This window comes from Rhea pennata, chromosome 18, assembly GCF_028389875.1.
Source record: "Rhea pennata isolate bPtePen1 chromosome 18, bPtePen1.pri, whole genome shotgun sequence".
Taxonomy (NCBI): Eukaryota; Metazoa; Chordata; class Aves; order Rheiformes; family Rheidae; genus Rhea; species Rhea pennata.
The window spans coordinates 2,293,662-2,308,705 of record NC_084680.1 but is presented as its reverse complement, the minus strand read 5'-3'; the positions used below and the strand labels follow the sequence as shown (position 1 = coordinate 2,308,705).

The 15,044-nt window shown below is 58.9% G+C and overlaps 4 protein-coding genes across 8 annotated transcripts in view; 3 read left to right on the top strand and 1 right to left on the bottom strand.

The window, feature by feature from the left end:
• The window catches only part of ABCA2 (ATP binding cassette subfamily A member 2), a 31,666-nt gene extending 28,364 nt beyond the window's left edge, over window positions 1–3,302 (top strand). For both annotated transcript variants that reach the window (XM_062591331.1, XM_062591330.1), the window contains exon 48: window positions 189–3,302. In XM_062591331.1, the coding sequence (XP_062447315.1) occupies window positions 189–224 (36 nt within the window). In that variant the 3' untranslated portion in view covers window positions 225–3,302. The remainder of the gene's footprint in view (window positions 1–188) is intronic.
• A 539-nt stretch (window positions 3,303–3,841) lies between these two features.
• Window positions 3,842–7,601, top strand: CLIC3 (chloride intracellular channel 3). The gene is made up of 6 exons (XM_062591294.1): window positions 3,842–3,877; window positions 4,730–4,839; window positions 5,341–5,466; window positions 5,580–5,686; window positions 6,094–6,269; window positions 6,676–7,601. Exons 1-6 carry the CDS (start codon window positions 3,842–3,844, stop codon window positions 6,835–6,837), a joined length of 717 nt encoding a protein of 238 aa, XP_062447278.1. The 3' UTR covers window positions 6,838–7,601.
• Window positions 7,602–7,931: 330 nt separating this feature from the next.
• PAXX (PAXX non-homologous end joining factor) lies at window positions 7,932–11,713 on the bottom strand. 4 transcript variants are annotated; one of them, XM_062590600.1, is made up of 7 exons: window positions 11,584–11,713; window positions 11,435–11,495; window positions 10,103–10,152; window positions 9,812–10,005; window positions 9,130–9,204; window positions 8,544–8,640; window positions 7,932–8,397 (listed from the first exon to the last, which is right to left on the bottom strand). In XM_062590600.1, exons 1-7 carry the CDS (start codon window positions 11,679–11,681, stop codon window positions 8,358–8,360), a joined length of 615 nt encoding a protein of 204 aa, XP_062446584.1. In that variant the 5' UTR covers window positions 11,682–11,713; the 3' UTR covers window positions 7,932–8,357. The 4 variants fall into 4 exon arrangements, with proteins under 4 accessions (XP_062446584.1, XP_062446586.1, XP_062446585.1 ...); XM_062590602.1 differs by having other exon boundaries at window positions 8,544–8,637; XM_062590601.1 differs by having other exon boundaries at window positions 9,130–9,201.
• Window positions 11,694–13,527, top strand: TMEM141 (transmembrane protein 141). The gene is made up of 5 exons (XM_062590604.1): window positions 11,694–11,812; window positions 11,889–11,955; window positions 12,117–12,200; window positions 12,541–12,672; window positions 13,228–13,527. The coding sequence occupies exons 1-5, from the start codon at window positions 11,759–11,761 to the stop codon at window positions 13,305–13,307; spliced, it is 417 nt and encodes a 138-aa protein (XP_062446588.1). The 5' UTR covers window positions 11,694–11,758; the 3' UTR covers window positions 13,308–13,527.
• Window positions 13,528–15,044: the final 1,517 nt, after the last annotated feature.

The following is a 15,044-nucleotide window of genomic DNA, read 5'->3' as shown; positions in this document are numbered from 1 at the left end:
CCAGAGGCAGGCACAAGGATGCTCTCCGGGATGGGAGGCTGCAGGGACTCCCCCTTCCACCTTGGCCAGATCCTTACCCTAGGATCATCCCCAGGACTTGCTGTGCTCCTCTGCCCCTGGGCAGAGCTGGGGGGTGACCTGACACCCGTTCCTGCCCCCTGAGCACTCCCTTGGCTCCATCTCCACAGGCTCAGCTCTCATTCAACACGGACACACTGTGCTGAGGACCCAAGGGGGGAACCAAGTCCCCCAGCTTTGAAGCCACCGAACTCTTTTCGCCTCTCCCCTCCTTTCACCCTCGTTGCACGGACGCATCCAGCGGCTGTCTCCGCCTGCCCGGAGGGAGGCCAGGCCCTTCTGCCCGTGGCTGGAGGAGCGTGACAGGGAGGACAGACGTCGAATGCAGTGCTAGCCTGTATGGACCCCAGGAACTGTTGCCTGCTGGGCCGGCCTTCATGTCCCCTTCAGCTATGGGGCAGCGTCTTTGGATGGCGCCAGGGGGCTGCCATCCTCAGCCGATTTGCCCAGCTGGTGCATGCCATGGACAAAGACTGTGAAGCAAAGGATGTGGCTTGGAATTGGTGCCATGAGCCCTGCACGTCTTGTGGTGGGGAAGAGCACAGTGAGCGTTGCCTTTGGATGCCCATGTTTGTACCCACCCTGAGGAACTGCCAGCAGTGGGGACATCTCTGCCCCACTGTCACTCCTGGAAGTCACTCCTGCCTGGAAGGTCAGAGAGGACAGATTGCTGCTTTGTCCCTATTTCCACCACCCCTTCATGGCTTGGCACCTCATCTGGCACCCTATGGGCCTTAGGGGCACTGTACCAGCCATCCCAGCACCATGAGGGGCAGAAGCTGTGCTTTGTGCTTTACCTGTGTTTGTTTTCTGTCCCCGCCACTGCCCATGGGATGTCACCAGTGACCTTGAACCTGTGAGAGACGGGCATCTTGGCCCTACCAGCCGCATTCTACCCGGACACTTTTCTTTCAGGTAGAGCAGTCTGGACCCCCTGGACGTAGCCTGAGCCCGCAGGTGCCTCGTGGCCGTGGCTGCCTGCTACACGCTCTGTGCCAACCTGGCACCGCACAGTGCCTGGCTCTGTACCTTGCCCAGCGCCAGTGCCTAGCACCAGCTCTTGCCCACCCCAGCCTGGCTCTTTGTCCTGCACCTCTTCCTACTGCAGGGAGGCACCAACTACCTGGTCTGTTGCTGGGCACGTGGCTTCATCCCTGAGGCTGGGTGCCAGCACCCTCCCGGAGGGGCACATGGTGGGGCAGAGGGGCATTTCACAGGGTATTTCATATGCTGGCACCAGCTGTTTCTCCCCTCTGCCCCCAACCATGTCCCTCCTCCCAGTGCCCCTCGCCTGCCCTCCTGCCTGGCGTCACTGCCCTTGTCCATGTGCCCCGCTGAGGCCATGCAGTGGGCACCAGGCATTACCTTGCTGCTGTGCCACCTTTCTGGTGTCTTCCTCTTGCTTTTCTCCCTTGCCTCAGCATTCATCTCTTGGAGACTCAGCATCTATCCCAGTATGGGAGCCACCTATGCTGGTTTCCCTGTTGGTTTACTGGCAGCACCGGGAGAGCTACTCCTCCAGGAGGATTTTTGAAGCTGGGCATCGGGTGGCATCAGCAGCAAAGGGCAGGACAGCCCAGAGGGCCCCACCAGCAGCCTGACCGGGGCGGGGTGGTACCCAGATGATACTGGAGAGAGATGGACCATGGTAGCCAGGGTAATGCTCATGTGTGCAGCCACCAGCAGCCCTTGCTGCCACGGCCTCAACTGGCAGTGCCGCCAGGGTCGGGCAGGAGGAGCACTCTTGCAGCCATGTCCCCAGGCACCCTCTCAGACAGCAGTGCCCCTCCTTTCTGCAGAGGGTCCTGCTGCCTGCTTAGGGACTGGGGATGGTGTGGAGGGGGAGGGGTACACTGAGCCAGTGCAGCTCTTGGGCTTGTGCCACCTCCCTGCCTGCTGCAGTTCTGCAGCCTGGAGCTGTGCCCAATGCAGAGTCCTGCCCACTAATGCCAACTGCCCACTCAGTGCACCTGGGCTTTTGCAGTGCCCTGGCGTGGCTTTGTCAAGTGTGTAGTCCTCCCTTCACCTCAAGCATTGTCCACGCCCTGCAGGAGCGAGTTTACCATCTGTGGGCACCTGCAGCATCTTACTGCAGCTGGGCACTCGTGCCCTGCATGGGCTGCCAGTGCCCAGAGCTTCGCTGCCTCTGTTCACGCGCTTGAGTCTCTTCACTCTGCTCATTCTAGGGCTTGGAAAGGTGGGGACTGAATGGGGGCTGTGGTGGCCCCTGCTGTACCATGTCTCCCCCTGGCTAATGCTCGCCAGTCCTTTATGCCACGTGCTATAGATTGTGATACAATATACAGTATTTTCAATAGGGGAAAACTGGGGGGGGGGGAATAAGCTCTATTTTCAGACCTTATATTTTTTATGGCATAGTGGAGACTGGCTGGTGCCCTGGCTGGTATGGGTAAAGACAGCTAACTGATGGTCCCCCTCACCTGGGGGGGGGGGGGCGGAAAGCAGTGCTTCTGCCCCTGTGCGCAGCAGGAGGATGAGCCAGCTTTGCATTGGTCCTCTACCACCAGGGAGAGGAAGGCTGGTGTTACCTGTGAGCCTCCTGGCGTGGCATGGCTCAGCCCCCTGTCCAGCCAGCTGAGCCTCCCCCCCCCACCGCCACCACCACCCTGGGTGCCCACATGAGGGTGCAGAGGTGGCTGAGCATGGTGTCCCCCTGTGGGTGGGTGGCCCCACGATGGTCCCCAACTCCCACAGGGTGCAGATGCCAGCCTCAATGCACCCATTGGCAGAGCGATGTCCCAGCTGGCCTGACCTGGAGGGGACCACGCTGTGCTCCCAGGGCCCTGGCACCTTGGCTGCTTTTATGCCCACCACGTGGCATGCCCGGGAGACGTGGTGTGCTGTGTGGCCAGCAGCCTGGCCCGGCTTCAGGGCTGGCCCGGGAGTGGGGCTGCCTTAGCCTCGGAGATGCCCGGCGGGTGGCTGCAATGATGGAGTGCCTCGTGGTGGGGCTGGAAAGGGAAAGCGTTGCCTTGGGGCAGGGGGTGGCTGCTCTCTCCCAGCTCTGGTGCTGGGCGTGCTGCCTTAACACTATTTGCTTTACAGAGTTTGGCCCCCGCTTGCTGCCTCGCCTCCGCTCTGCACTTCCTCAGCTGCCAGCGGGGCCCTGGGCTGCTCTAGCCATGGGCACAGCAAGCCCTGCCAAGTACAGCCCTGGGCACTTGGGGGCAGGGAGTGGAGGGGGGGGGGGAACGCTCTGGGAGAGCCTGTATATTGCTAGCAAATGAAAAAAAAAGCAAAAAAAAAAAAAAAAAAAAAAGGTGAAATGTGAAGACACTGATTGTTTTAAATAAAAAATAATAACTGGAGCTAGCGAGACTGTGGTTGCCAGCTGGAGGTCAGAGCTGCCAGTGTGCCCTGGGAGGGTCCTGGGCCGGAGAGGGGATTTGTGGTGCTTTGCTGCAGAGGGTGGCACAGGCAGAGGGAGCTCGGCACAGTACGGGGGGGCGGGGAGGGGGGGCCATGCTGGTGCTTGGCATTTTCGATGGCCGTGGCAGGTGGTGGAGGGTGTCTGCAGTGGCACTGACAGCCCAAGCAGGGCGGTTCCCCATGGCGGGGTGAGCTGGCACCCAGGCCGTGAGCAGCAGCCAGGGCCTCACAGCAGGGCGTCACGGGCCCTGCTGCGGGGCTGGGCGTGGGTGGCAGGTGGGTGCACCCCGGCGCAGGAATGTGGGCAGGGAGGGGCGGCGGATCCAGGCGGCTCCAGCACCGGCACTTGCGGCGCAGCCATCTGCCACCCAGCATGGCTGAGAAACCCCAAATCCAGCTCTTTGTCAAGGTGAGGAGCGGGTGCACAATGGCGGTGGGTGCATCTGGGATGCCACCACAGCTGTGGGGCCAGCAGCTCTTGTAGGGGAAGTGGGGGGGGGGGGGTTGCCCAGGGCTGGGGTGGCACTTGCCCAGGGCACTGCCTGGCCAGCACAGCCCCCAGCAGCACCCCGGGGCGCAGCATGGATGGCTCAGGGTGCTCTGCTGCAGGCACAGCTTGCTGCTCCGGCTCCGGGGAGCTAGGGTTGCTTAGTCCGGGGGTATTGGGCTGGGGGGGGGGTGCCACCTGCCCAGTGTCCCTTTCCTGTGCCCAGGGAAGGTGGGGGTGGAAGGAGAGGCCTGTCCGGCTGCCCCAGCCTGCTATCCTGCCAAGAGGCTACGGGAACCCCTCCGCCAGCATCACCATTGCCTTCCCTGGCCGCATGCAGCCCCCCCACCCCAGGCTGTCCCCTGTCACAGCTGCACCAGGTGCCCCTGCAGTTGCTGTGCCCAAGCCCCGGTCCCTAGACACTGCTGGGGCTTTAGGAGCTCAGAGGTTCCCACCACCACCACCCCACCAGGCTGGGCCCCACCCTGCTGTGCCACGCGGCCACTCCGGGCTGCAGCGTGGTGGCCCCATGAGCAGGCTGGGGCCTGCGGCCAGCTCTGCACTTTGCGCTGCGGGTGGCTGCCCACGTCAGAGCTGGTGCTCTGGCCAGGGGCCAGCCCTGGGCTTTGCCAAAAGGGCTGGCAAGGGACCTGCCCACAGCACTCAGACTCAGCCACGGTGCCTGCCCACCTGGGTGGGGGCTGCTTCCCCCTGCCAGGATTCAGCCCTGGCTGGGTGCTTGAGCAGGGGCTGAGCTCCACGTGTCCCCCACAGGCAAGCGAGGATGGGGAGAGCATGGGCCACTGCCCCTTCTGCCAGCGGCTCTTCATGGTGCTGCTGCTCAAAGGGGTGCCCTTCACCCTCACCACTGTGGACATGAAGAGGTGAGTGGTACCTCCTCCCTGCAGGCATGCACCCACTGCTGTGCCCCAAAAGCCTGCCAGCCCTGGGCAACAGCACCATGGGCACAGCCCAGGGGTGGGACATGCCTGCCCTGACACAAAGACACCTAGTGGGATGGATGGATGTGCTGGGGGACAGATAGGTCCCCAACACCTTGGGGCATGAAGGGTGGGCACTGTGGGATGTCTACAGGTCTGTTATACTGCCTGGTTGCCCACCTCCTGCTCTGAGGGAGGTCAATGGGCATTTCCCAGGGCAGAGCCCCACCATGAGCATGCACTGGGGCAGAAGCAGCCCCAGGGGACCACCTTGTCCCTCTTCCCAGGCCATAGGCTCATAGGGGACAACTCATGCTATGCTACAGCTCCCTGAGCTTGGCAGAGCCCTAGTCTCCCCCTGACACTGCCACCAAGCATACATGTGGTGCCCCGCACAGCCCTGGACAAATGCCAGGAGTCAGGAAGTGCACTCATCTCCCACAGGGCACTGGACGTGCTGAAGGACTTTGCCCCAGGAGCCCAGCTGCCAGTTCTCCTCTACAATGGCGAGCCCAAGACCGACACTGGCACCATTGAGGACTTCCTGGAGGAGCAGCTGAGGCCTCCCACGTCAGTGGCTGGCACTGCCCCGAGAGGGGCAAAGGAAATGTTGAGGAACAGGGGGTGGAAGGGAGGGACCACAGCATCTGGGTCTCTCCCCAGTTGTACTCATGTCCCCACAGGTTCCCCAGCCTGGTCCCACGGTACAAGGAATCAAGATTGGCTGGGAACGACGTCTTCCACAAGTTCTCCACTTTCATCAAGAACCCAGTGCCTGCCCAGGATGAGGGTGAGGAGCTGGGAGGTACTCCCTGCCATGTCACACTGTCTCACCCCATGCAGCCTTTCGGGTGCCATCATTCCAGAGCCTGTCCAAGGAACACTGCACCTTTCCAACCCTCCACTGCTCACAGTCACTGCTCCTATCTCTCCAAGCACCAGCAAACGCTCTCCTCACACTGTCTGTTGCCCATGTGGTCTGGCACAGCCATGCCAGGGCTCCCTAGGATGGGCAGGGGAAGGTGCTCACAGCTTTTGCCTGGTCCAAGCAAGGCAAGAACAATGTCGGCAAGGGCCATCTGGGCACAAGGACAGGGTGGTGGAACAGGCAGACGTAGTAAGGGCATCACACCAAGGGTATGACAAAGCAGTGGGGCAGTGTCATGACACAGCTGGCTTTGCCTATCTTCCCCACAGTGCTGCAACGGAGCCTATTGAAGGCCCTCTTGAAGCTGAATGAGTACCTGAATGCCCCCCTGGAGCATGAGCTGGCCCGTGACCCTCGTCTCCTGGTTTCTCAGCGCTGCTTCCTAGATGGAGACCAACTCACATTAGCTGACTGCAACCTGCTGCCCAAGCTCAATATCGTTCAGGTGAATATGGGCATCCTAGCACTGTGCCCTTTCCCTTGTCCCTGCTTCACAGCACTACTTCCCCCATGCCCTCACTTCCACCTGGGTGCCAGCCCGTCACTCCCCTACAGCCTTTCCCTACTCCTTTGCCCCCCACTCCCCTTGCCAGACCCTTCTATTACCCCCTGTTCATCACATCTGCTTGGTGTATCCCTGTCAGTGACTCCTGTCCACCATCCAGCATGAGGTCCTCCTGCAGTCCTCGTTCCTCCTTGCATCCCCCATGCAGCACCTGAGATGTCCCCTCACCCATTGCCACCTGTCCTGCTTGCTCCTGCCCATGAAAACCATCACCCTGGCTCCAGCCTACTTGGAATGTCACAAGCGTGCAGGGCCAGGCTAGGTCTCACCCCATTTCTGCCCACAGGTCATATGTCAGCATTATCGCCGCTTTGGGATCCCCAAGGACCTGCACGGTGTGTGGCGCTACCTCAACAATGCCAAGGAAACCAAGGAGTTCAAATACACCTGCCCCAACAATGAGGAGATAGTGCAGGCCTATCGCTCCGTGGTCCGGCCTCCACAGTGAGCCAGGCACACGCCCAGGTGGGCATGGGGCCAGGGTTGGGCAGCAGGCAAGCATTAGCCTGGTTCCTACCATGACCACTGCAGTCCTTCCTCCAGCACTCAGAAAAGCAGAGGGCATAAGCTATATTTTGGGCACCCAAATTCCCCCAGCTGGCACCCTTGCCTGAGGTGCTGGCAGCATGCTTCATTGTACTGAGCCCACCAGTGGGTTCTCACTTCTTGTATCATGCTCCCCTCCTGGCCAGGACCCCCTCACGTTCCCTGAACCCCCCAAGCATCAGGACTGATGTCAGGGAGTCTCAGCTGTGGACACTGTAACAAAGCTGCAGAGTGTCCAGGCTAATTGCAAGAGCAGATCTTCATGCTGGGAAGGAAAAGCTGCCCAGAGCAGAGGGCTACGGGGCCCAAGCACAGCTCTGACAAAAGCTATCCCTGCAGCCTCCCTCAGAGAGGCACCATGCCACCCTTAGCACGCGTGCCTCAGTGACAGGAGCCAGCAGCTATCGCAGGATGCCAGTGAGGAGCAGCACAGGGTCAGGGAAACTGACAGCCACGTAGAGCCTCAGGAATAGAGTCGGGCGATGCAGAGGGTAGTGGGCACAACACTGTCTGAGGTCCCCCATGCTCTGGGGTAACGGAGTGGAGAGCACCATCCCCCTAGAACCTGCCATTAGGAAGCTCTTGGGAGCAGATTTGGGACAGGATTGGGGGCAAAGTGGGGAAAGTCAAAGCCATTTATCACAGCACCTGGAAATCAATAAAAGCTTGGCAAGTGAGACATGAGTGTGCCCTGGTGTGATCAGCCCCAGACCGCAGCAGCTCTCCACAATGGACACTGCATTGTCCTCCCTGTCCTCCTCCAGGGAGGCAGGCATCCGTGTCTAGCAAAGGCTGAACCCCCCCTCTCAACTCTCCACTGGAAAATCTAAACACTCATGCACCTCCCCACTGACACAAAACCGGCAGGGAAGTGACTTCTCTGAGCCCTTGACCCTAAAGATTCAGTGAAAACTGTTCATGGGGTTGCAAAGTAATGAAAGGGAAGGCTCGACTAACACATAAATGCACTGTCACGCTGACCTGGTCTCCACAATATTTGGCTAAAAGCAGCTTTATTAGCAATAAGTTAAGCACAGCCAGTCTTTTAATTACACTATGATATCAAAGTTCTTTAAAAAACCCACCAATTCATGCCAAGTGAGGTACATGGGTGGCCCTGCCTGCAACAAAAGAAGATATCCATCCCTACTGTCACCTTCCCTACTCTATACCCCCAGGAAGGTCCTCCCAGAGCATCAGCCATGGATCTGCTTCCCCCTGAGACCTGCCAGGAGCTGGTCCAGTTCTTGGGTGCCGGCTGCCCTGTTCATCTCTTTGGCTGATCATGAGAAAAGACAAATCATTCACACCCTTTGGCAAGAGAATCAACAGGTCCAGGGTGCAGTAAAATCACCACCAGCCTCAGATGTGGTTGAAAACCTTCCCTGTAGGACAGTTGTCAGGGGGATGGGACAGCACAGGTCAGGAGTCTTCAAAGTCCACTCCAGATGGTGCCTTCTTGCTAGAAGAGGATGGAAGGACAGTCACAGGCTGCAGTGCACAAAAGCCAACCCGAAGCCACGTACCCTGCTTCCCCACAGCCACAGAGCATAGAGCAGGAACTTTGTGTAGCCCAGCCCCTGCATCAGGCCCTGGACCAGCACTTACCTTTTGAAACCAGGATTAATGAGAGACTCTCCTGGGACCCTCCTCTTGGCTGGCAAAGTTGAGCCAGCACCTTTGCTCTTCCTGGAGCTTGGATCTGCTTCAGTCAGGAGAAGGGAGAATGAGGAAGGCAAGTGGTGCTGGTCAGCTGGTTGCATTAATAGCCCCCACAAGTCCCGGGTGTGCCTTCACCTGCCCAGTTTGGCTAGCCTCAGCCCCCTAGTGGACAAGGAAGGGTGAGGCCTTGCCTCCTCTTGCAAAGGACCAGGATTGGAGGCATAGCCTCCAATTTGGAACAGTGGTGAAGTCTGAACTCTTGAAGACTAGTGAGGGACCCTGCCTGGTGATGCCAGGCATCTGAACTGAGCACAGCACACCCCAGGCACCCCAAGAGCCACTGTGCTGAGCCTTAGCCAGTTCTGTGCCAGGAGGGACACCAGAAAAGCAGAGGGTCAACAGCAGCCACAACAAAAGGGAGTCAGAGTGCCCTGGCGAACACACAGATAGGGTAGACAGCAGCGTCCTAGAGAACAGAGGGTAAACAAGCAGTCAGATCATGTTCTGTGGGTGCACACTGGCAGTTGCCTACCTGGCATGAAGAGCTGCTGGCTCCGGGCAGCATTCTTCTCAGGACTGCATGAAGACCCTAGAGTGCCCACCACTGCTGAGAGGGAAACTAGAGTCAGAGCTTGTGCCAGTGCACACCTAGCACAGCATGCAGCATCCTGGGCCTCCCCAGCAAGCTCCCTCCCCAACACGAGCCCTTAGCCAAAACAAGCCTCATTCTCTTCCCAGCACTTCTAGCCAAGTCACCACCAGGGGTCTTCCTAAGGCTCTAAGAGATGTGACTTCTGTAAGGCAACTTCCAGGCACAAAGAGATCATGGTAGGCTGCCAGCCATGAGGACAAGATTGTGTTTCCACATATAGGTGCAATACTTTCCTCTGGTTCCACACAGACCTGTGCTGCCCAAGATGGTCAGGAGACCCTGGCCAGCTTTGGGAATAGGCCAGTCCAAATGGGACAAAGGTAGTACCTCTGTTGCCCAGCCTATATCACTTGCATCCTGCCTTGCCAGTTCACCCAGAACAGTGAGCAGAAACCACATGAGATAACACAAGGAGAACACTAGCCTCCTATCTGCTGCCTCCTCTGGCTCTCAGACTGGTTCACTTGGCACCGCTTTAGTGGCAGTGAGGTGATACCAAAAAGGTAACTGGAGCTTCCCACCCTTTCTCCTGCCCTATCATGCTCCAAAACCACATACAGACCTTCAAGACGTTTCTCCAGATTCTTGACGCAACCCACCAAGTCAAACATCAGTGCCTGTAGCTGAGTCCTCGCCTCAGTGAAGGGCAACTTGAAGAGATCAAAAGTCGAGCACCAGGCCTCCTCCTGGAGCTGCAGCGTAGCCTTGCCATCATCGTGCAAGCTCAAGGAGGCCACTCCATGCTCCAAGGCCTCCCTGTGCAGGCAGGAGAGCAGGGTGAGGCAAGGGCCTCCAAGTGCCTCCACAGAGGAGCCCAAGTTCCCACAGCAGGTGGTCAGGCCTGAGCACCCACCTGATCTTCGTGCTGTGATCCTCTGACAGGCATTGTGTGCTCTGAGATGTCTGAAAAGAGAGAGTACTGCCTGAAAGGAAGGGGGCTTCTCCGCCTCACTTACCTAGGGTGTGGGCCCAGGTCCCCACCACCTCTCCAGCCCCTACTCAGGACCTTCCCCACCTCCCTAGCCCACAACTCACCTTTCCAGCCTCCACCCAGCACCTTCCCCACCTACCCACCCCCCCAGCCCACCTCCTCAGATTCTCACTAAGGGCTTTACCCACCTCCCCAGCCCTCAACTCACCTCCCAGATCCCACCTAGGGCCTTTTCCAGCTCCCCAGCCCTCAAAGCACCTCCAGAGTGCCCACCCAGGGCCTCCCCCCACCTTCCTAGTTCCCACCTGCTTCCCTGGCCCCCACCCAGGACCTTCCCTACTTCCCCAGCCCCCACTCAGGGCCTTCCCCACCTCCCTAGCCCCCAACCTGCTTCCCTGGCCCCCAAACCACATTCTGACCTCCACACAGGGTCTTCCCCATATCCCCAGCCCACAACCCACCTCCCTGGTCCCACCCAGGACTTTTCCCAGCTCCCCAGCACCCAGTCTGCTTCCCTAGCCCCCAACTCGCCTTTCTAGCCTCCACTCTAGGCCTTCCCCACCTACCCAGCCCCCAACCTACCTCCTCATGCCCCCACTCAGGTCTTTCCCCATCTACCCAGCCTCTAACCCACCTTCTAGCCCCCACCCAGCACCCTCCCCACCTACCTGCACCCCCAACTCACCTTTCCAGCCTCCACTCATGGCCTTCCCCACCTACCTGGCCCCCAAACCATCTCCTTGGGCCAGCACTCAGGACCTTTCCCAACTCCCCAGGCCCCGAAACACCTTCCCAGACCCTACCCAGGCTCTTCCCCACCTCCCCAGCCCCCAACCTGCTTCCTTGGCCCCAAAACCATATTCTGCCCCCCACTCAGGACCCTCCCCAGCCCCCAACCCACCCTCCCAGCTCCCACCCGGGACCCTCCCCACCTTCCCAGCCCCCAACCCACCTTCCCGGCCCCCGCCCAGGACCCTCCCCACCTTCCCAGCCCCCAACCCACCTTCCCGGCCCCCACGGGGGGCCTTCCCCACCTCCCCAGCCCCCCAAACACCTTGCCGGCCCCCATCCGGGGCCTTCCCCACCTCCCTAGCCCCCAACCTGCTTCTCTGGTCCCCAAATCAACTCTTGGCCTCCACCCAGGGCCTCCCCCACCTCCCTAGCCCTCAACTCAGCCCCAGCCTCCACTCGGGGCCTCCCCGCCCGGCCCTCGGTCCTCAGCGCCCGCCCGGCCCCCGCGGCCCCGGTACCTACGCGGCCGAGCGGCGAGCTGGCGCCGAGCTGCCCGGCCCACACCTCCTGCCCGTCGGTGACACTGCGGGGGCAGCACAGGCTGTGGCTGCCGCGAGGAGCCGCCAGCCCGGCCCGGCCGCCCGCCCGCCCGCCTCGCTCCCCGCACTCACTACACGGTGGCGCCGGCGCCGGGCCCGCGGCGGCAGTAGCAGAGGCAGCGGAGCGACCCCGCCAGCAGGACGCGGAACGGCCCCGCCGGCTCCGCCATGATGGCGGCGACGGCGGAAGGGGCAGGGCCGCGGCGGACAGCCGGCGCCGCCGCGGGGCCCCGACGCCGGCGGCGCCATGGTGAACCTGGGGCTCCGGCGGGTGGAGGACAGCGTCGCCGCCAAGCACCCGGTGGGCAGCGGGGGCCAGCGCGGCGGCGGCGGCGGCAGCACGCTGCCCGCCGCCGGCCCTGACTGTGTGCTCGCAGGCGCTGCAGCAGTACGCGGCCTGCCAGTCCCACGCCTTCCTCAAGGGCATCGGCACCTTCGTGGCAGGTACGGCCCGGCCCGACCCGGCCCCGGGGCCGCCCTTTCCCTCTGCCCCGAGCCCGCTGGGGGCAAGGGGCTGCGCGTCGAAGGCCCCTCGCGTGGGGGCCCGGGCCCGGCCCGGCCCGGCCCCCTCCGCTGACAGCTCCTGGGCTCCTCGCCTTTCCCAGGCACGGGAGCCGCCTTCGCCCTGCAGAAGCTGCTGAACAAGAAGCTGCCCTACACCCTGCAGTGGAACCTGCTGCTGTCCGCGGGTGAGCGCACTCCCTGGCCCCTGCGCCCCCTGGGCTGGCGGAGACCCCACTCCTGCCACAGGGCCGCAGCAGCTGCGCCTTGCTTACGCCCCATGCAGCCTCAGCAGCAGGTCTGCAGCAGTGGGAATAGGGTGGCGTTTGCAGGTGCAAGGGCTGTTCGTCATTAGTTGGCGGAAGTCTTTTCTCTGATGTGTTTTGGAATTGCTGCTCCCGCTCTCGAAAGCCCTGGGAAGCTCGCAAACTGCTTGCAGGCAGTTGCAGCAGCTCAGAAGCTGGCAAGTATTTTCCTGTAGTAAATATCCTTGCTGTTGGGAAGATGTGCCCGTCTTGTTCTCTTCAGTTGCAGGATCCCTTGCCAGCTATGTGGTAACCAGAGCTGAGACGCAGAAATGCTCCGACTTCTGGATTTTCCTGGAGACAGGCAAGTCCCCACAGGACCGTGCCACGGCTGACAGGATGTCTCAGCCCCCAGGTACCTTTCACATCTCTCCCTGCTGCATTCCCTGTGCTTCTTTTGCCTGTTTCTTCCCTGCTACAACTTCTTGCTGTCCTGCCTTTTAACTAAGCTGGTGGCTGTTGCAGTCTTTGCTAGAATCCCTATATAAATCCTTCACTGGCACCCTGCAGTTGAGGGACTGTAGCTGAGGCTCTGCAGGTATCTGAGCAGGGCTGGTGGCATCTGAGATCAGTGCTCGCCTCTGCTTTCTGGCACCCTGTGTGTGTGAGTTCACAAGAACCAGCATGAAGGGCTTTTGGCTTCCCAGAAGAGGAGGGTGGGGGATGGAGTGACCTGTTCATATTAATGCTTGAGTCAGGCTGGTTGGTGTGGAGGGCAGAGCAGGCAAGGACACTAGGACAGCTGGTTTTCCACAGCTGCCTGCTGCTTTTTCCCCTGGGTATTGTGAGCTTTCCAGGCTGGGCTAAACTGAAGAAGCTTTAAACACTTTACCTGTAGTGGTCTACCCAGCCCTGGCAAATGCAAGAGTATTGATTGGGGGTCCAAGGAGCTTGTTCTTGTCTGTTGCAGAACATATACACAGCCCAGAGGATGGAGAAACTGTGGCACTACCAGTAAGGAGGAACAAGTATGGGGATGTTGTGGAGTAGCCAGTGGAGTGTGCAGCACCATGCCTGAGTCTTGTTGCAGTTCTGTTTTCATCCCGTCTTGTCTGCACAACCTGCCGCTGCCTGTGAGACTGGTGGGGGTTGTAGAACTGCCTCCAGGAGTTTGGATGTTGTGAGAGTATGGTGGAGGCAAGATTGCATTCCAGGTGGCCTCTATGTGATCATCACACATGAGATATGCAATAAAAGTCCAGAGCTACAAGTGCATGCTGTGGATGAAGCAAAGGCTCGAGATAAGAAGGGAAGAGCTGGGGTGTGGGTGGTAAATGCTGTCTTGAGATGGTTCCTGCAATAAATACTGGAGCAGAAAGATCCAGTCCCTCTACGGCTGTCAGACTAGAGTCTTAATCTGACAGCACCAGGCTGTGAAATGCCTCTGGACATAGGTGGGTTTGGGCTAATCTGTGAGGGGGCAGAGCTGTTGCCATGTGCTTTCTGTTTATTGCGTGTAGTCGGACATGGTCTTCTCTGTCCTCCAAAACAATAAGGCCCTCTCTCACCTGCCTAAATGGAGATGACGTGAGCGCCTCTCATTTCTGCCCACGTAAAGGGAGCAGATGTATGTGCGTGTCCAGACCCCAGTCTGTGCAGTGCCTGTCTTCCTCGCTTTCAGCACACATTACCCAACCAGAATCTCAGATTCTTCATCCTGATCTGTAACCAGCCAGGACGGGAAAGGTACTGTCTTGAATCTCAAACATCCAGCAAGGCATGTGGGAAGATTAATATTCTCTTACTCAATTTATTCCTAATAACAAACCCCAAGCTATGATTAGAGCAAACTGGCTGCTTTTGTTGGAAGTCCAGCGCTGATTCAACTGCAGCTGCATTTTTAGATAGGGAAATCCAACCTGGGTTTTCAAGGGAAAAATAGTTTCTTAGAACAGAAAACAGCTGTTCAGCTTCAAAGAGAAAACAGAAATGCTGCCTTTGTTTCAGTGCTGGCTTGTGAGAGCTAGAGACAATGCCTGATTCTAGCCACACGAGGGAGCTGCCATGTTGGGGAGAGGAGAGGCGTGGGAAGGAAACTGGTTTTAGGGGTTCAGACCATCATTTGAACTTGAATCACATATGGTCCTATACAAAGAGGTGAGAGAGCAACCATTGGAATGGATAGAACTAAAGTGGCTGCAAAAAAAGGGCAGGCCAGGGAAGAGACAGCATTATAGGAGCTCAGAACAATGAAAGAACTTGGTAAGTGAGCAAACATTAGGAGTGGAGTTTGTACTGTCTGTAAGAGCTGGGAGGGGAGGTAGAAACCACAACTCTCATTAAAACCATTCTCTTCCTGGAGCATGTGGAAGAAGGCAGTGAGGGTGTAAGGCTCTCTTTCAAGATGGGATTGATGAGTTATGACTGGCCCTATGCAATTTTCTGATCATTGAATGAATCCCATGGTTGTTCTGTGAACTGTTAAGCCTGTGACCGTGCTAAAAGATTGCTGAAGCCCTTTGGACGTCTGTTCTGCTCTTTTTGGGTACCAAAATCATTTCCCTTCAAACCAGAGGCTCCTTAAATGATTTCCTTTGTGTAAGAAGCTGTGGTCCTGAATGCAAAAGTGAATGTGTGGGACAGACTGTAACTTGAATGCTGCCAACTCATGTCTTTGGGGTGACTGCACCTCTAGTGCATGGGAAACATGAACTTTTCAGCCATGGTTGGCTGAAAGACGCTCTTGTGCTTCTGGGTGGGCTTGAATGTAGACCAGGGTTTCAAACC